The sequence below is a fragment of the Crocuta crocuta genome, unplaced genomic scaffold, assembly GCF_008692635.1.
Source record: "Crocuta crocuta isolate KB4526 unplaced genomic scaffold, BGI_CrCroc_1.0 scaffold207, whole genome shotgun sequence".
Lineage (NCBI taxonomy): Eukaryota > Metazoa > Chordata > Mammalia > Carnivora > Hyaenidae > Crocuta > Crocuta crocuta.
Window position 1 is genome coordinate 2,361,679 of NW_027531996.1, and position 20,494 is coordinate 2,382,172.

The 20,494-nt window shown below is 44.1% G+C and overlaps 1 protein-coding gene across 6 annotated transcripts in view; it reads right to left on the minus strand.

The window, feature by feature from the left end:
* CFHR5 (complement factor H related 5) overlaps window positions 1–20,494 on the minus strand; it is a 126,728-nt gene that overhangs the window by 27,850 nt on the left and 78,384 nt on the right. For 4 of the 6 annotated variants that reach the window (XM_077775127.1, XM_077775128.1, XM_077775129.1 and 1 more), the window contains 4 exons: window positions 19,434–19,511; window positions 5,986–6,179; window positions 2,535–2,729; window positions 1,225–1,401 (listed from right to left, as the gene is read on the minus strand). In XM_077775127.1, coding sequence (XP_077631253.1) covers window positions 1,225–1,401; window positions 2,535–2,729; window positions 5,986–6,043 — 430 coding nt within the window. In that variant the 5' untranslated portion in view covers window positions 6,044–6,179; window positions 19,434–19,511. The remainder of the gene's footprint in view (window positions 1–1,224; window positions 1,402–2,534; window positions 2,730–5,985; window positions 6,180–19,433; window positions 19,512–20,494) is intronic. The other 2 variants (XM_077775126.1, XM_077775131.1) reach the window with 1 other exon arrangement.

Sequence of the window (20,494 nt, forward strand, 5' to 3'; positions counted from 1 at the left end):
AAGAGCCAGAGACGTCTTCCTAAGAGTGTCCTTGGGTCTTTGGTTGTGTATTAAGCTGTACAAACATAGGATAGAATTCCATGAGCTGGCTTAAGAGTGATTGCCAAAGGGGCGCCAGGGTGGCTCAGTCAGTTAAGTGTCCGACTTTGACCCAGGTCATGATCTCACGGTTCGTGGGTTTGAGCCCTGCTTCGGGCTCTGTGCTGACAGCTCAGAGCATGGAGCCTGCTTTGGAGTCTGTGTTTTCCTCTCTCTCTGCCCCTCCCCCTTCTCATGCTCTGTCTTTCTCTCGAAAATATTTTAAAAAATTATTAAAAAAAAAAAAAAAGAGTGATTGCCAGGGACTTATAAGGATGAAGAATTACAAGCATTCACCCAAATCTGGGAGATGCCATCAAATTATACAATTTCCAAAGGAATTGTTTCCGAAATTCTAAGCCACTGGCAAATAAACATAACACTCACAGGTACAAAATATTTTAAACATAGAAATTGACAGTTTATTGAACTAAGCATAGGAATTTAGTATAAACATGGAAAATAACTATAAATATTTTAGTCATAAGACATTTTTAAATTTTTTTTTTAATATTTTTATTTATTTCTAGGAGAGAGAGAGAAAGAGACAGTGTGAGCAGGGGAGGGTCAGAGAGAGAGGGAGACACAGACTCTGAAATAGGCTCCAGGCTCTGAGCTGGCAGTCAGCACAGAGCCCGACGCGGGGCTCGAACCCACGAACCACGAGATCATGACCTAAGCGAAAGTCGGACGCTTAACCGACTAAGCCACCCAGGCGCCCCAGTCATAAGACATTTTTAATTAGTATTGGACATAATTTCACTTAAATAGTATCTTTTCAGCTTAACACTCCAGCTTAAACTTTTAAACTAAGTTTATTTTCAACTAATGTGATAATTTTTATGTAAACAATAAGTGGACATTACTTTAACATAAAGGTACAGCCTTCAAAGTGTTTGTATTGTCTAATAATTCTATTCATTGAATACATTAGATTTGTGTAGGCAGGCAAACTATGCCATTTGTATATCTATCAGACACAACTAGAGCTGAAAAACAAACTCATACTGATAAAAGCAAGTGGTGAAACCTATATTTAGCTTCTGACAATAGGTATATTTATTTTATTCATTATATTTTTTGGATATATTTATTTTAAAAAATTGCATCGCATGTCAGGATGTGACAGGACAGTATTTTACTTACTGTTGGAGCTGCATTTGGGGGGAGAGGACCAGCCATGTTCCAAACATGTAATGACATCAGAATTATCAGGAAGGCTGTGGCCGTCATCACAGACAATTTGTACAGTGTCCCCTTCCAGGTGTGTTTGTCCTGAAGATGCAGAATGACCATTTTCCACAAAAGGAAAGAAACACAGCCCTAAGGACCAAAAATTGTTTAATGTACAAGGTGGAAGTGGCAAAAAAAAAAAAAAGCAAACTAAATTTGCATTTCATGATATTTTAAAAAGAATGTCAAACTCTCAACTGAAATCACATATAATAACAAAATTTCAGAAGAGTTTAGATCATGCTACTTTATATCGATGTTTACTATATGAAATATATTCATATATTCCATCTATGGAAGCAAATTAACATTTCATTCTATTCTGTGTTTTTGTTTAAAAATATTTTAATTTTATAAACTTTTCTAGGTACAAAACAAGATTTTAATACATCCGTTTCTCTCTTAATTCTCCTAAATGTTTCTTATAGAAGGAGAAAGACCATAACTGTCTCCTTTGTTGGTTGATATGCTCTGCTTCCCATTGCTCTTTGCTTTTCTATCCTCTCCTGAGTCTGTTCTTCACATTCATTGAAGGATATCCTTCTAAGAACAAAAGAAGTGATTTATGGAAAACAGAAAAGTGAAAATATTTACACTGACACAATCTTTGCATTGCGGGAATAGGAAGTTTCAAAACAGAAGGAGTATGTAAAAAGACTTGTTTTAATGAAAAGTATGACCAGGCTGAATACCAAACAAATATTAGGAACTACATATTCGTAGTCAAATATATAAGCCATCAGTTTTTAAAATTAAAATGTGTAAAGCACTTCTAGGTAATATAAGAAAGTTCACGTACTTATTCTTCATTTGGTTTTCATAAAAGACTTCTCAAGAAAGGACTACATTTCTTTTTTGTAATTCTTTTTTTTAATGTTTTACTTATTTCTGAGAGAGAGACAGCGTGAGCAGGGGAGGGTCAGAGAGAGAGGGAGATACTCCGAAACAGGCTCCAGGCTCTGAGCTGGCAGTCAGCACAGAGCCTGACGCGGGGCTCGAACCCACGAACTGCGAGATCATGACCTAAGCGAAAGTCGGACGCTCAACCGACTAAGCCACCCAGGCGCCCCGAAAGGCCTACATTTCTTATCTTCACTTGCTTCCCTAGTCCTGCTCCCTGTGATCATTTGCCAGGAGCCTCAAGAGCCTCACATCCCATCTGGTACATCCTCTCTATTTATGGAATGACGCTTCCGCATCTGCTGATCAGGGCATTTACTCACTGAGGCACCTGGGTGTCGGTGACCATCCTTCCTCCCGGCACATTATGCGGGTCCAAAAGGATTTTGAAGGAGACGCAAAATTATATTCACAAGAATAATATAAAGTTTTCCCAACAGGAACTGAGGAAAAGGGCGTATCTTCATTTTCGCCATAGAGAATTCCGTGATTGATTTTTGGAAAATGACAATGTCCCACTGGGAAAAATAAAACAAAGCTGAAGAATTAACCTACATTAGTGAATCATTAAGTCATCTTTTAATCATCTCATTTTTTTTCTTTCTTCTAGCTCAAATTCCTTTACCTTACGTGCCTTCCAGTGGACTCGGTCGAGAACAAAAAATGATCCCTAATTAAAGTACAAGACTATTTGAAAAGGACATTGTCAATGAAGTCTATGTTTTGGAGTCATGGGGAATAAAATCTCTTTTGCAGTAACTTGGAGAAGCAAATCTCTCCTCAGTTTAGGGAGGGCGGCAGAGGGCGGGCAGCAGCAGCCATTAGCGGTCCCCTCAAGGTGCTGGCGGCCAGCGGCTCCTCCATCCATTCCTTTTTCTACCCTGATTAACTGCCGCGGGCATCTCTGCCTGAAGTCTCTGTGTCCTCTGCTTTTTCCCGGTGCTGAAGGACTGTGAACATTTTTCCCTTATGTGAAAAAACGAAAACAACTTCTAGAAATTCTGCTCACAAACCAGGTAACTGGGGAAATTCCCTTTTGGCGTTTGACTTTCCCTGTCGCATGATATTTCACACTGGTGATCTCTGTGGCCTTTAGCCCGCGAAACCTGGAGTTTCTTACCTGTTTACAATTTGACATGTGTCATTCTTTGGTAGTTTGGGAGACGATACGGAGGAAAAGACACCTCTACCCTGCCCAGTAACACTGACACCTTCCAGACTTCTTTTTCAGATCTGCTTTGCCCTCCCCTCAAATTACAGCAGTTGATTTCCATGCATTTCTACCTGCATATACTTTGCCGTCTAGAGTAACTTCGCCTCCATCTTCCAATTGTCCCTATTCTACCTGCCCTTCAATGCTCATTCTACATTTAGAAAATATCGCTTGTGCACACAGCGATGTGCTAGCCCTGAAAGTTAGCTTCTCCTGGCAGACCTCCCTTACCCCATCATCTGCTCCAAAAGTAGAAGATAATGTCTCTTGTCTCTACCTTCGAATGAAAGCTTCTGATGTTTCCTATGAAATACATACACTCCCTTATATAAATACCTACATTTATCACATATATACATATATTGCATATACATACATACACACACATAGTCTTGCTGTGTATTCACTTATTTACATGTTTTGCTTTCCTTTGAGGACACTGGAAGCTGTAGAGAGGCACGGAGTGTTCATTTTCTTTGGAGCTTCTTTGCCACAGTCTGCAGCATAATATATTGCTCGATAAATATTTCACTGTTGAAAGCATGCAGAGTTTTTATATAAGTGTTCCCTTAATGTGCTGCTTTTGCTTTTGGGCCAGTTTTGCAACAGGTGCCTAAACATAAATGCAACACAAACTGACAGGTCATTGAACATCTACACAGCTTTCAGATGGAGATTCACTGAAGGTTCTCTGGGAGACTAGATTGAAGTGGAAGATCTTTTTCTGGGTTAGGGGTTGTGAAAATTCTACATGTTAGTCTCGTATTTTACATTTATTTTCCTCTGCTTTTTCCCCATTTAGAAATCCCCTCTTAATGTCATCTCTAACAGATGTTTAAAACAGTATATACCAGACACACAGTAAAAAATAAAATAAATAAAAAGAATATATATTATATATAATATATAAATAACAAAGAATATATATTATATATAATATATAAATAAAAAAGAATATACACACATACACACACGCACTTCTTCAGTGAGGCTGTTGTATAGTCTAAACAGAGAATTTGGTATTCTTTAAAATTTGTATTGTTATTTTTAATGTTTATGTTTGAGAAAGCATAAGCAGACAAGGGGGAGAGGAGAGGGAGACAGAAGATCCCAAGTAGACTCTGTGCTGACAGCAGAAACCCCAATGTGAGACTAGAACCCACGAACCAGGAGATCATGACCTAAGCCTAAGTCAGACGCTTAACAACTGAGCCATCCAGGCACACAGAGCATTTGGTAGTATTAACTGAGACTAAGCAACCAAGCCTGCTATTGGAGAAAAAGTATTTTTACCCCCAGCAGCTAACTGTTCTCCTGTGATTATATCTCAGTGCTAAAAGTAGTAATAAATAAAAGTTTCAAATCCATAGAAATAGGGTTTTATAACTTTTATGAAGGTGGATCTCTCTCTCTCTCTCTCTTTTTAATGTTTATCTATTTTTGAAGGAGAGAGAGCTTGCACACATGGTGGAAGGGCAGAGAGGGAGGGTGAGAGGACTCGGAGAATCCCAAGCAGACTCCATGCTGTCAGGGCAGAGCTGGACTCAGGGCTTGAGCCCATGAACTGCGAGATCGTGACCTGAGCCAAGATCAAGAGATAGACCTTAACCGACTGAGCCACCCAGGCGCCCCATGAAGGTGGATCTTAAAACTAAGGCATGTTTATTGTTCCTATTATTCTCATCTGTTAGGACTAAAGAGAAACTTCCCCTAAGAACTTCCATTATATGCAAAATTTAGCAAGCAACAAAATAGCAAAGTAAAGCCCTTCTGGAAACCAAACAATAAAACACAGGACTGAAACTCCACTTCTACGGTGGTCTATTCAGCTGTCCTGGGCACTGTTAAAGCTTTCGTTTGCAATGATTCAGATATGATGGCTTTTATTTCAGCATGAAATAAGATGAGACAGCTTTCAAAATATTTTAAGATGTGGTTTATAGTTTTAATTAAAAAACAATGCCAATTTCCTTTCACTTTCAAATTTGCTAATGAGCTCAGAAGAAGCAAAATAACTCATTGACATTTCACAGGTTTATTACACACAAAAATTAGGATATACTGTACTGTTTCACTAAAAAAAATTCCTTTATTAAATGATAATTAGATTGACAAAGGAAGTCCCTGGTTTCATAATACTTTAATCTTAAATTAACAAATCAATGAAAACGCAAACATTTGAAAGGTGTCCAATTTTTCTGGGGATGCTTTCTCTAGCCGGTGGCATTGCAGTTTATGGAGAATTACACTGGTACTTGGCCTTTTAAACTTCATTACATGCAGCTTTTTCATCATGTATTCCCCCCCAAATTTTGTATTTGGTGACTATTCACACTTTGGAACTTAGAGAACAGAAAAATTCAGTTTATTCCATTTTCTCTTAATTCCATATTAGAATATATTTTGATAAAATAGATTAAAATTTGATCCTTTATTCAAAATGTTCTTAGCTAATTATTCATTTTAAAATATACACACATGCACACACACGTACACACGCCCAAAACACACACATTTGAGAGAACTAAATATTTAGGTCTGTTTTCATGTTTTCTACTTACCTTGCCCCTCAGCAGTAGAAATCCATAAGATTAGAATGGCATTAATTAAAAGCAGCATGCTAGGTTATCCCAGTCACATATACTTAGAAATGGCCCAGCAATGGTGGTGTTGATCCAAATCCCGCTTTCATTTGTAGTTATATGCACGACTTTGAATTTCAGTGCACTGCCGGGAAGCCAGTGTAGTGAAATACCTTCAGTAAATATCAAAGTTCACAGAGGGTAATGTGAAATAACTAAATAATGTCTTATTAGTGTTTTCACATTAATACTTTAAAGTCAACACTTCTGGGGAGCCTGGGTGGCTCAGTAGGTAGGGTATCTGCCTTCGGCTCAAGTCATGAACTCACTTTTGTGAGTCTGAGCCCCGCGTCGGGCTCTGTGCTGACAGCCCCGAGCCTGGAGCCTGCTTCGGATTCTGTGTCTCCCTCTCTCTCTGCCCCTCCCCTGCTCGCACTCTGTCTCTCTCTCTTTCTCTCTCTCTCAAAAAATATTTAAAAAAAATTAGGTCAACACTTGAGATATTTGAGCAAAATAATAGCTGTGTAACTTCCTGGTTGCGGTTCCTAAGTTTCTGAGTTTGAAGCATTCAGACATGGACCACTGAGGAGGAGGAATAAAGCCCTTTCTTATCTGCCTGCTAGCCCGGAGGTCAGCTGCTTCAGAAAGCGACCGAGTGTAGCTCATCCGTCCTCATTTTAATATCATGTCAATCTTTAGTTGTTATCAATTCCTCTTCAAACTGGCACTAAGAATTAGGTTCCCTCTTAGTAGTTTTTATATTTTTGCAGATATTTTTTAAATGTAGTCAGGAATAATTTTGCCAAATAATGCTTCCTGAAATTTTTGGACAAAGTATATTTCAAACTCATGTAGGTGGGACTCCAAGATTGGCTGTGAAAGGAGTGTGGTGGACGCCCTCTCCAAAGGCAGAAATAAAACTGGACAAAATTTTAATTAAAAATAACCATGTATAGTTTCTATAAATTGGCTAAAGAGCATTCTGTTGAGAAATATTTATTAAGGAAAATCTCCATAAATCCCACTAAAATTGAGTGGCTGATCCCATCCTTCTCTGACACCTGCCCAATTCTGTGGCTCAGCAGTATTTCCTTGGATGGGCAGGCAGGTGCTAGGGACTGGCAGTTATGCTGCCCTGCTGGGGAAGAATGACTTTATGGCAGATCTTAGAAAAAATCCACACCCAATGACACTGTTGAATACAATAGAGATTACAGCAGGAAACAATCGAGAAGGCTGATGTCTCCCCCGATACTGTTGAAGCTAGAAACAAAATGGCAGACCAGCCAGAAATTTAACAGGTACATCTGGAGGATATAGATACCCAAAAAGGGCTCCACTAAGATGACACTTATTGCTGGTGGTCCAAAAGTCATTGGATATATAACAACTATGCCCAACCAGACAAACCAGAGATAGCCCTCTGAGCTACTAGTCACTGGTTAAATATGGAGCAGACCTTTACACTCCCTGAACTTTTAAAGCATTTCCCAAACCACACAATTTGAGACAAAAGGTAGGATGTTTAGTGGGCCAATGTGGTTAAACATAACTTCTGATCAATGATGGGATGACTTAAGTCATGCTGACTCAGGACTGACTCCTACGAAGTCAGACTAAAAATTGAAAGGAATAAAACCTGAGCAATGAAATCAAAACCTGTACATTGCAAGAATCAAGCTCTACAGAATTAGTCTGGGCTACTCAGAAAACAAATAAACAAGTCATCAATAGTAACAGTCCTTGTTTGGAAAGGATTCAGAATTCTACAATATATCATCTAAAATAATCCAATTTTTAACAACAACAAACATATGAAGAGACATGGAAAGAAATAGGGAGGTGTATCCTGAACACAAGAGGGAAAAAGGTAGTAGAAACTTTCTTTGAGTCAGTCTAGATTTTGGAATAAGCAGATGAAGATGTCGCATAGCCATTATCAGTATGTTCAAAGAACTAAAGGGACCATGTCTAAGAAATTAAAGTATTATGACAATGACTTATTTAATGAAAAATGCTCAGGTCTAACTCTATGCCCTAACCTACACAAATGTACTATATTTTCACTGAAGGCAGAGCTAGAGGAATATGGACCACCTTGCCAAGGATGGATCTGGCTGACTAGCTGAGCTATCTTTTGATAAGAGACATCTAGGAAGCACAATGGCTGCTCAAGTCAGGGACGAAAGCAAATAGTAAATATACGTGGGACTTGCATCCATTTTAGCAGACCCATGAGAATAATTTTCAAGGATGGGCCTTAGCCATACAGGCTTTGAGGGGGGGGGGTACAAGGACAGCTGACCAAGGGTGAGTTTTGAAGTACATACTGCCCATACTTACACCTTGCAAGTCAACGTAGTTAGGGACCTGGTATAAGCCAAATATTGAGAGAGGCTGGGTCACAAGACCAGGCTATAGGGGGAACCTAGCCTCTGCCTAATTCCAGAGCTTTAACCTATGCAAATGCACATACTCCTCCAGAAGACAGAACTGGAATAATCTGGACTGCCTTGTCAGGGCGAGGCCTGGTGGGATGGCCACGGTATCCTCCAATAAGAGAAAACTGAGAGCCTTGATTGCTGGAAAAGCCCAGAAACCCAGTAGGCAGCCAGTCCAAATGGGGATTGACAGTCACCAGTTTAAAGCTGCTGCCTCAGAAGATAATCAGGAGGGTCTGGGAGGGCTTGCCAGAGTCTCCACTAATAAGACATTAGGGAAATTTGATTGCCAGAGAACCTCCTGGTATCCCATCAGGCAGTAAGTCTGCATGGGGACTGACCGTTGTCCATCTGTAGCTGTCCAAATCTGCTTGAAGTGATTTCCCAAAGGTGGGTTTCTCCTTGTCAAAGGCTAACAGGTGGTTGGGGCCTAGCTGAAGCACCAGAAGCCTGGGACCCCATCAGGCAGCTAGTCCTCATGGGGCCCGTCACCCATATCAGTGGCTGCCTCAGTGGGAATATCACATGACTAAAAACCTCCTCTTTTGAGGTTGTTGGGTATAAACCTTAGCTCCACAGGCCTGGAAAGCCTCAGTCGCCCAAGAGCAGAATTCAGGGTATGTACTGCACATGTAGGAGCCATACAGCCCAGGGAAGCCAGGAACCAGGGACAGGCAGTGACAGTATAAGCCATCTTTAGACCGGGCCATTGGGGGTATGAAGCATCTGCCTAATTCCAAGGCTTAATCTACACAAATATGCATATTCCCATTAGGGCCAGAGCTGGAGAATCAGGACTGCATTGACAGGGTGGGGCCAGGAGTGCTGGCCAGGGTACCTCCAATAAGAGATGCCTGGGGTCCCCTGATGGCTGATGCACACCAGGGACCCATCAGGCAGCCAATCCAAATGTGAGCACTGTTGCCAGATTAAAGCTGTTGCCTCAGAAAGACTTTCTAGGGGTGGGCTCCTTCTACTCAGAGTACATTCAGGTAGCTGGGGTTGCCAAGAACTCCACAGGCGTGGAGTGGCCCTGTGGCCCAAGGCCAGGTGACAAGATACATACCCACAGGTGAGCAGACATGGCAGTTCAGGCCAGAGACAAGAAACAGGGCAAAGCCAGGGGAGGCACATCACAGGAGAGGACTCTTAGGTATACAAGGTATCAGCCTAATGAGCAAGGCCTACCTACACATTATGGAATATTCCTCCCCTCGCCCCGAAAGCAGAACTGGAGGTCCATCAACCGCCTTACTACGAAGTGGCCTGCCTGGAAGGACAGGGTATCTGCCATATGGAGGCACAGGGAGTCCTGATTCCTAGAGAAGCCCTGGAGCCCAGCAGGCAGCAAGTCTACCTGGTGACACACTTTTGCACCTATTGGCTCGGAGCAATTTTCAAAATGTGGGCTTCTTCCACACCAGAGGCTATGAGGATGGTTAAGGCCTGGCCTGAATTTCACAGGCCTGGAGGCCAGGGTCTGCCCAAAGCCAGACTTTGGGGTACATACTGCCCATGTGCACGTCTCCCAGGTAAGGGGTACCCAGGAACCTGGAAAAGAGGTCAAGCATCCAGAGATACCAGGTCCCAGAAACATGCTCTTGGGGTAAAAGGAATCTGCCTAACCCTAAACCTCTAACCTACATAAATGTAAATATTCCCTCGGAAGTCATAGGTAAGTAATCTGGATTACCTTGCCCTGGATGGATCATATAGATGCCATGCTTCCTCCAGTAAGAGATTCATGGGAGCCCTGTTTGCTGGAGAAACCAATAACCCTATCAGGTACCAGTGCAAATGCAGAATGCCTCTAGTTTAAGCTGGAGCCTAGAATGATTTTAGTGGCGGCGGGGGCGGGCTCTCTCCACCCAAAAGGTCAGGAGGTGTTGGGGACCAGCTTGATGTTCACAGGCCATAGAGGGGCCAAAATCCTGGAGCCAGTTGACAGTATGGACAACTCAAGCATAAGCCACACAAGTCAAAGTAACCACAGTCACCAGGGACTTGGAACCGGGCAATGTTGGCTGAGGCTGGGTCACAAAAGGGGGCCTTTGGGATAACTGGCATCTGCCCAATTACAAGGCTTAACATACAAAAAGACACATAGTCCTGCTAAAGGCAGAGCTAGAAGAATCTGGACTGCCTTGCCTCACTGAGGCAAAAAGGGATGGTTGAGAAACCCTGTAATAAGAGACACGTGGGATCCTTGCTTGCTGGAGAAGCCTGGAACCCCATTGGGCAGCCACTCCAAATGGGGACTAACAGTAGTTTAAGCTGAAGCCTCAGAAGGAATTTCAGGCTCTCTCCACCCTAGAAGCTAGAAGGTGTTTGAGGACTGGCTTGAGCTCCACAGGCCTGGAGGGCCCCCAAAAGCCAAGGGCCAGCTGACGCGGTATGGACCATACACTTGCAGGCCGTGCAGGTCAAGGTGGTCAGAAGGGGGCTGTTAGGGTACCTGGCATCTGCCTAATTCCAAGGCTTAACTTACACAAATGGATATTCTCCCCCTGAAGGCAGAGCTGTAGAAGTAAACTTGGGCTTGACTGGGCAGGGCTGGGCTAGATGGCTGGAATTCCCTCCGATAAGAGACACCTGAGAGCCCTGCTGAGTAGAAAAGCAGGATGTTCCATAGAAAAACCAATGCAAATAGGACCAGATTGTCTTCAGTTTTAAGCTGCTGCCTCAGGAAGATTTTCAGGTGGTGGAGCTTATTCCCCGCTGAGGTTATTCAGGCCGTTTGTGGGTCAGGCTGGAGTTCCACAGGCCTGGAGTGCCCCCTGGAGCCCAGGACCAGCTGATCCTGTGCAGACAGCGCATGCGTGGGTCTCCCAGGTTAAATTGGCCTGGGATCTGGGATAGGGCGGACTTGGAGGTTTCTCAACTGCCTTGCTAGGGAAGGACCAGGCCCACAGGAGAGGGTATCTTCTGTTTGGAGACACTGAGGGTCCTGGTTCCTAAAGAAGCTCAAGACCCCATTAAGAAGCAAGCCCACATGGCGACGGTAGCTGTCAAACACGAGCAATTTTCATGAGGTGGGCTCCCTCTCGGTGGCAGCTAGGGAGATGGTTGGGGCCTAGCCAGCATTTCACGGGCTCTGAGGGCTGGGTCTGCCCAAGCCTGGCTTACAGGGAATAAATGTGCCTGCATGGGTGGTGTAGGTCCAAGGAGCCAGGGATCTGGAAGAGGGCAAGCCTCTAGAGATGCAGGCTCTTGGAGTTACAAAGTGCCTACTTCCAAGCCCTCACCTACGTAATTGTGCATATGCTCTCTGGAGGCAGTCCTTGAGTAATCTGGAGTATCCTTCAATAAGAGACACCAGGAACTGTGACTGATGCAGAGGCCCAAGCGAGGAGATAGTATATCTACATGGGGATTGACTGTTGCTCATTCCAGCAGCCAAACAGCCGCTGATGGAGTACGTACTGCACATGCACCAGCTGTCCGGTCAGGGTAGCCAGGGATCTGGAACAGTGCAAGTGCCCTGTGGGGCTGGGTCACGAGAGCAGGCTGTTGGAAGTACCTAGCATCTGACTATTCCCATACACAAATGCATATGCTCCTCCTGAAGGCAGAGCTGGAGAAATCTGGGTGGCCTTGCCAGGGAGGGGCCAAGCAGCATGGCCAGGTTCCCTCCAGTAAGAGACACCTGGCTGGGAACAATTGCTGGTGAAGCCTGGGACTGCCTCAGGCAGTAAGTTCACATGGGGGTGTCTGTCAGCCTTTTGTAGCTATTAGCTCAGTGCCTTGTTTGAAAGGTGGGCTCCCTCCACACCAGAGGCTATAGAGGTGGTTGGGGGCCTGGCTGGATTTTCACAGGCTTAGAGTACCAGGTGTGCCAGAGGCCAGCTTAAAGATTGTATACTGAGCATGTGTGGGCTGTGAAGATCAAGGTAGCCAGAGACCTGAAAAAGACCAAGTTTCATGAGAGGTAGGTTTCACAGGAACAGGCTCTTAGGGCTACAAGTCATCTGCCTAATTCTAAGCTCCAACCTACATAATTGGGATTGATATACAAATGTGCATATTCCCTGTGAAGGCAGGCTTTAAGTGGTCTGCACTCCCCTTGCCAGGACTAGATCAATGGGATGGCAGCGGTATCCTGCAGTAAGAGGCACCTGGAAACCTTGATTGATGCAAAAGCTCAGGACTTCAGCACACCGTAAGTCAACATGTGGAATGACTTGCCCATTTCTATGGCTGTTTCAGAGCAATTTGGGGGAGGTGGGGTTAGTCCCCCCACTGTTGAGGCACAAGAGCAAGCTACTGGAAGTAGCTGGTGTCTTCCTGTTTCTATGATTTTAACCTACACAAATGTGCACATTCCCCTGGAAGACAGAGCTGGAGGAACGTGGTTGGCCTTGCCTGGACTGGGCCTGATTGCCAGTGCACCCTCCAATAAAAGACACCTGGGAGCCTTGATTGTTGGAGAAGCCAGATACCCCATCGGGCAGCCAATCCAAATGGGGGCCATCACCAATTTAAAGCTGTTGCCTTAGACAAATTTTCAGCATATGCTCCTTTGTCCTGGAGGCTATGCACTCCAGCTTTAGAGGCCTGGAGGGCCAGTGCTGCCTCCAAACTAACTAACTGAGTGCATGCTGCATGTGGTCAAGTCACCCAAGCCAGGGAAGTCAGGGACCTGCAACAGGGCAAGTGCTCAAGAAGCCTGGTTTCAAGACTAAGCTCTAGGGTGTCCATGTCCCCTGCCTAATTCCAAGCCCTATCCTACTCAGATGTGCATATTTCCCCTGAAGATAAATCTGAAGGATACTGCCTCATTTGTTAGGGCAGGGCTGACCAGGCCAGCTTGGGTACCTGTCCTCTAATAAGAGACACCTGGAAGTCCTGGCTGATGGCAAACCCTGAGATCCCTACAGGCAGCAAGTTCAAAGCAAGACTAATAGTGGCCAATTTGTAGCTTCTGCCTCCATGTGATTTGGGGACAGAGCCCTCTTCCCCAGCCTGGAGGCCCCCAGCTGCCTTAGGCCAGCTTAAGACACATAAACTACCCATGCACAGTCAAAGCAGTTCAAGGTAGCTAGGAACTTGGAAAAGGGTATGGATCCAGGTAGACCATGCCAAGGAATAGGATGACATGGACAAAAGGCATCTGCCTCAGTTGAAACTGTAACCTATGCAAATACACGTTTCCTTTGAAGGAAACTGGTCTGCCTTGACTGGGCAGGGCCAGGCTTTCTGTTGGGGTATTGTTTAATAAAAAACAGCTCGGGGGGCACCTGGGCGGCTCAGTCGGTTAAGCGTCTGACTTCGGCTCAGGTCATGATCTTGCGGTTTGTGGGTTCGAGCCCCGCGTCGGGCTCTGTGCTGACTGCCAGCTCAGAGCCTGGAGCCTGTTTCGGTCTCTGTGTCTCCCTCCCTCTCTGACCCAGCCCCCTGCTCACGCTCACGCTCGCGCTCACTCGCACTCTCTCTCTCTCAGAAATAAATTAAAAAAAAAAAAAAAAACCCAGCTGGGAATCCTGTGAAGAAGCCCATAACCTCCTCAGGCAAGAAATCTAAATGGAGACTGATAGTGGCCAATTTACAGCTGCAGCCCCTTGGTGCTATTTGGTGGTGGGCACACACCACACTGTAGCCTAGGTAGATACTGGTGTCTGGCACCACCACCACTCCTTGGCACTTCCCAGCTCTCTCAGGGGGATGAACTGCACATGTAGCACAGTTCAGGGTAGCCAGGGACCTAGAACAAGGTACTGGTCTTGGGAGGCTAGATTAGAGGAATGGCTCTTAGGGACAAGATGCATGGGTACTTGCAGTCTTACTGAAGGGCAATATCTCCTCTGAATCAGAGCTCAAGGTTACTGGACTGCCATGGAAATACCTAATCTATCATATAATATTCCCCCTAAAGACAGAACTGGGTGTTTTTCAATTGCTTTGCCATGGAGGGGCAGGGTGTGTGGGACAAGGCATCTTCCATTAGAAGAAACCCAGGAGTCTTGATTCCTAAAGCAGACCTGGACTCCATCAGGCACCAAGTCCACAGGGGGACTGACTGGTGCCCATTTGCAGCTGTCACTTCAGAACATTTTTCAGAAGGTGGGCTCTCTCCGTGCCAGAGGCTATACAGATGGTTGTTGGCCTGGCTGGAGTTCCACAGGCTTTGAGGGCCAGGTCTGCCCAAGGCCAGCTTACAGGTGTGTTCCGTGCATGTCCAGGATGCTCAGGCCAGGGTAGCCAAAGATCTGTTACAGAATCAAGCTCTTGTGGTTACAAGTCCTCTGCTTCATTTCAATCCCTAACCTATACAAATGTACTCATTTCCCCTAAAGGCAGATCAGGAGGAAGCTGGACTGCTGTGCCAGGGTGTTGCTGGGCAGGGTGGCAGGAGTGTCCTTTTTTTTTTTTTTTAATGTTTTATTTATTTCTAGGAGAGAGAGAGAGAGAGAGAGAGACAGTGTGAGCAGGGGAGGGTCAGAGAGAGAGGGAGTCACAGACTGAAACAGGCTCCAGGCTCTGAGCTGGCAGTCAGCACAGAGCCCGACGCGGGGCCTGAACCCACAAACCACGAGATCATGACCTAAGCGAAAGTCGGACACTTAACCGACTAAGCCACCCAGGCGCCCCTGGCAGGAGTGTCCTTTAAATTTTTTTTTTTAATGTTTTATTTATTTCTAGGAGAGAGAGAGAGAGAGAGAAAGAGAAAGAGAGACAGCGTGAGCAGGAGAAGGTCAGAGAAGGAGTCACAGACTCTGAAACAGGCTCCAGGCTCTGAGCTGGCAGTCAGCACAGAGCCCGACGCGGGGCTCGAACCCACGAACCGTGAGATCATGACCTAAGCGAAAGTCGGACGCTTAACCGACTAAGCCACCCAGGCACCCCTGGCAGGAGTGTCCTTTAATAAGAGAGACTTGGGAGTCTTGATTGCTACAGAAGTCCGGGACCCACCAGGCGGGCAGTCAAATGGGTACCATTTCAAGGTTAAAGGTGACACCTCAAAAAGATTTGAGGAGTGAGCTCCCTTTACCCTGGAGGCTCTGTCAGTAGTTGTATATCAGCCCAACTCCACTTGCTTGAAGGTCCTTGGCTGCCAAAAATCAGATATTGGGGTACATGCTGCACATTTCTTGGCCATGTAGATTTGGAAAGCCAGAAACCTAGAACCTGCAATGTTTGGAGAATCCAGGCTTCCAGGGTCTCTTGGCTTTCTATGGCATCTTTTTTTATTCCAAGCCCTAACCAACCCAAATGCACACATGGGAGCCAAGGCATGCCACCCAAAATGTGCCACGTTGGCATATTAACAATTTTGACTTAAAGTTATATAAGAAACCATACAAGGAAAGCACCTAGACTGCTCCCTCCGTTGTCTCCCAAAATTAGGAAAAATATCTCCTAGATAAAGAGGAGACATCATGTACCAGGAGGTAAAGAGGCATCCGATCACCAGACATCAGGAACTGAGTCAAGAAGGCTGTATAAACATTTTACTTTTACCAATTTACTACCCCTGCCCAAATTCTGTTTAAAACCCCTTCCTAATTGAAGCTCTCAAATAAGTTATCTTTGTCTGTTGATTCCTCACAGATTTATTGCTTCTTTATCTAAAAACTATGACAGCTGCCTGCCTTAGTCATTTGAGTCCCAACTTGATATTGGGCCTCTGTGCACATGAAATTAAGTTTTGCTTTTTGCTCCTATTCCTCTGTCTCCTGTCAATTTAACTGTTAATCCAACTAGAAGAAACTTAGTACAAGAATATTTTTGCCTCCCTAACACTTGGTGCAATCAGCAGGATAAACTTCCCTGACTGAGCAAAACTGCAGCTGAGAGAGCATGACACCCCCAACAAACACCAGAAGTAGGTAGGAATTTTTGCCACATCAGCCCCTGGCTCTCTGCCTTGGGGGGCTAATGTCTTTGAAACAGGTGAGAGGCCCTCTTTCTCTCTTTCTACATTTGGATTAGCTAGAGAAAATATTTGTTGGACAAGTTGCTTGGGCTTGGTAACTCTAGTAATTTTGATAGAATAGTCTTGGTTTGACCCATCATTTCCTCCTTGAGGTCGTCACTGTTTCCCTTTCTCTTTGTGTCATTTGTCAGAAGTAGGAATTACTATGGGGAAAGAATGCAGGTATGGGACCTATTAGCCTGCTGTTCAAAGGGGCCTCACAGACTGGTAAGTTCACAGTTGTCCTCAGACTGCTGTCTGTTTGGACAAACTTTGCTGTGGGATTTCTTTGTAAAAACTAGATGAAGTTTTGCCTTTCATCCTGTGCTATGTCCTAAGAGCTTGACTTCGAGACTAGCAAGAATATTCTGTTTGTCTCCACCATCCAGAGGGTGCATTTACTTGGATGTACCTTGGTGGCCAGTCTAATAGATTGGGGTTCTGAAACATAAGGTGATAAGCAGAAGACTCTGTCCAGCAAAGCCAGCTTCCAGGGGAGTTTGTCATAGAAGGTTGCAACCCATGAGGGACCTTCATCATCGTAGCCTTTGTTACTTCTTATCCCTGGAAAAGTCCCATTCCAGTAGTACCTGCCTGGTGACCTAGATCAGGGGGTCTGAGACTGGAGACCTCTTACATTTTCATGGGAGACCAGAGACACTGTCTTCACTACACCATCCTTGCTATTATTGGACAAGAGTCCATTATCCAATGCACAACAAGCCAAATACTGAAGCTGGTTTTGTGGCAGAGAAAAGCGGTTTTGTTGCAGGGTGTCAAGCAAGGAAATGGGGAAAAAAATTCTCAAATCTGCCTCCCCAAAGGGTTACAGTTGAGTGACTTTAAGGATAAGGAGTCAGGAGGTCACAGGGTATGTAGGTCGAATGGAGTATGCTGATTGGTTATTGGGGAAATGGGAGGTGTGCCTTCCTTTCTGAGATGGGAATTCAGGAATCCTGCCTTTTCATGGGACACATGTTCATTAAATAGGATAAGCATGACAAGTGGGGGAGATCTCAGAGTATGTCATCAAAGAGGTTACTTTCGTTCACTCTTGGTCCCTTCTGTACAACTGCAAGAATTCCTCCTGGTTTGCTCCAGCCTCAGCTAGTCTTACTGGTGGTCAGTAAACTTCTGCAAAACAAGTACTTCAATCAATCAGGTTAACCAGAGTGTCCTTAGAGTGGAAGAGTCTAGCATTTTTTAACTCAGCATATTGGTTTTAGCCCCCTCTATCATTTGATCATTCCCTAGTCTTGACAGACTGGGATGATGACCACTCTGGCTACTTCCTGCTGATTTTAGAGGCACAGTTTGGGGTTTGAGGAATGAAATTCTTTTGCACTTAGAAATACTTCCAGTATTTTCTTGTTCCCAGCTTTGAGGTACATTTTGCATAATCAAGATAGGAGTTCTTTCTTTGACCATCTTGGAACAATACTGTGCACACATTTTGTCATTCTAAATCTAATTGTTAGTATGATGAATATGGACATGTCCATTTTTATTGGTCCTTGTAACATTAATCAATGCTTTGGAGGATCCATGAAAATAAACCTGAAAACAAGTCTGATCCCAGAATCTCTTCTGAAATCTCTTGAAGCCAAGTAGCCTGTTGTCTAATTTTGTTTAGTCACCTAAACAACTCTCTACTTTATAGGGAGTATTAGTATAGACACAGAAAGACACATTTGCCACCAAATGGATCTCCCCCTGCTCAGCCAAAATATAAAGCTATCATTTTGTCTAAGACTACTTCTGCTAAAGAGTCCAGATACTTCTGTTGAGCTGTTTTAGCTAAAGCAGCTTCATTAGCTAACATTTCTAAATTACAGATGGTTTCTAATCATATGTTCATGGGCTGCCACTCCCACCATGGTATAAAGTTCTTCCAAAGAAATAGCCTGTTCCATCTTCCTGATATTCTGTTAGGTAACCTTGTACTTTCCCCCAAATTTGAGGCCTAGAGAGGCACAATGCTAGTAGAGGAAGGGCAGAGAGGGAGATACAGAGTCCTTAGTAGGCTCCAGGCCTTGAGCTGTCAGCAGAGGGTCGGATGTGGGGCTCAAACCCATGAACCACAGGATGGTGATCTGATCATAACCTAAACCGAAGTTGGACACTTAACCGATTGAGCCACCTAGGCGCCCCGCCCAACTTTTTAAGTATGCATGCCAAAGGACTGCATGAAGGGATCAAATTACTATTACCCATGCTCAGGCTTTAATTTATTTCCTTTATCCTAACCAAGATATTACCCATACAATGCTAGCAAAGCTAGATATGCACGATCAAGAATTCAAAAAGCAAGGAAATAAGAACTTCTTTGGGTGGGATCCCTAACTCTTCCTTGATGTCAGAGTTTCCACCAACCAAAGCTTCCTTTCAGAAGTCTAAGCTTCCCTGTAGAAATCTATCAAGGCCCCTAAATAAGGATCAAAGAGAAGAGAGGAAAAACTCGTCATGTGTTGTCACACATAAAATATTCAACAACAGACTTTTTCCAAATCAAGTCCTGTTTTTCCACCTCCAGAATGAAACTAAAGTGCTGAAGGTTGGCACTATTCCACCGTGGGGAAATCCCTAGGTATCTAGGCAGCTGCTAGGCCCCTTCACAGAATCCTGGGCAAGCAAGAGGTGGCGAACCACAGGCAGGTGTCCAAGAAAGGACTGAGAGTCCCTTCATGATCACCAATTTTGTTACCAGACAAGATTCCTTTGCCCAGTGCTCAACAAGTCAAACACTGATGTTGGTTCTGTAGTAGAGAAAAAGGGTTTTATTGCAGGCCACCAAGCAAGGAGATGGGAGAAAATTTCTTGAATCTGCCTCCCCAAAGGATTGTGGTTGAATGTATTTAAGGATAAGGGGTCAGGATATCATAAGGTAGGTCAATTGAATGGAATGTGCTGATTGGATATAGGGAGAAGGGGAAGGGAGGTGTCCTCCTTTCTGAGCATGAGAATTCAGGAATCCTGTATTTTCATGGCACACATGTTCATTAAATGGTAGGGTAAGGGTGATGATGGGGGAGATACGGGGTGTGTCATCAGAGAGGTTATTTTCACTCACTCACTCTTGTCCATACTGTACAACTGCAAGAATTCTTCCTGGTTTGCTCCAGTCTCAGCTAGTCTTGCTGGTGGTGCAGCTTCTGCAAAACAAACTCATAAATTAATCAGGCTAACCAGAGTATCCTTAGAGTTTAACAGCCAACCACTTGTTAACTCAATGTTTTGGTTTCACTGCCTATGGAATGAAGATCTTTGCTTTCTTAGCCTATTTTGGGGAGTAAACTTTTGGATCATGGGGGCTGTATTATCTATACCTTCTCTGGGGATGCTTGTTGTATCCATGGTCTAAACCTAGAAAGTAGCCCCACTCTTTTTAATTAATTAATTAAAATTTTAATTCCAGTGCAGTTAACATACAATGTTTTATTAGTTTCAGGTGTACAATATCGTGATTTAACTATTCCATATAGTACTTAGTACCCATCAAGAGATGTGTACTCTTAACCCCCTTCACCTTTTTCACCCACTTCACCCACCCACTTCCCTTCTGGTAAACATCAGTTGTTCTCAATAGTTAAGAGTCTGTGTTTTGGTTTCTCCCTCTCCCTCTCTCTCTCTCTCTCTGTCTCTCTGTCCCTCTGTCTCTGTCTGTTTACCTTTGCTCATTTGTTTATGAAGTTCCACATACCAGTGAAATTCTATGATACTGGTCAGAAACTTATTTCACTTAGCATTATACTACCTAGATCCATCCATGTTGCAAATAGCAAGATTTCATCCTTTTTATGGCTAATAATTGTGTGTGTGTGTGTGTGTGTGTGTGTGTATGCATGCATGAGCCACAGCTTCTTTATCCATTCATGTGGCACACATGTCTTTTTTGTCTTTTTGTTTTGTTGATTGTTTCCTTTTCTGTCTGGAAGGTTTTTTATGTACTCCCAGTAGCTTATTTTTGCTTTTATGCCCCTTGCCTCAGGGGACATATCTAGAAACATGTTGCTATGACCAATGTCAGAGAAATTACTGCCTGTGCTCTCATTTAGGATTTTTATGGTTTCTGGTCTCACATTTAGGTCTTTACTCCATTTTGAGTTTGTTTGTGTGTGGTGTAAGATAGTGGTCC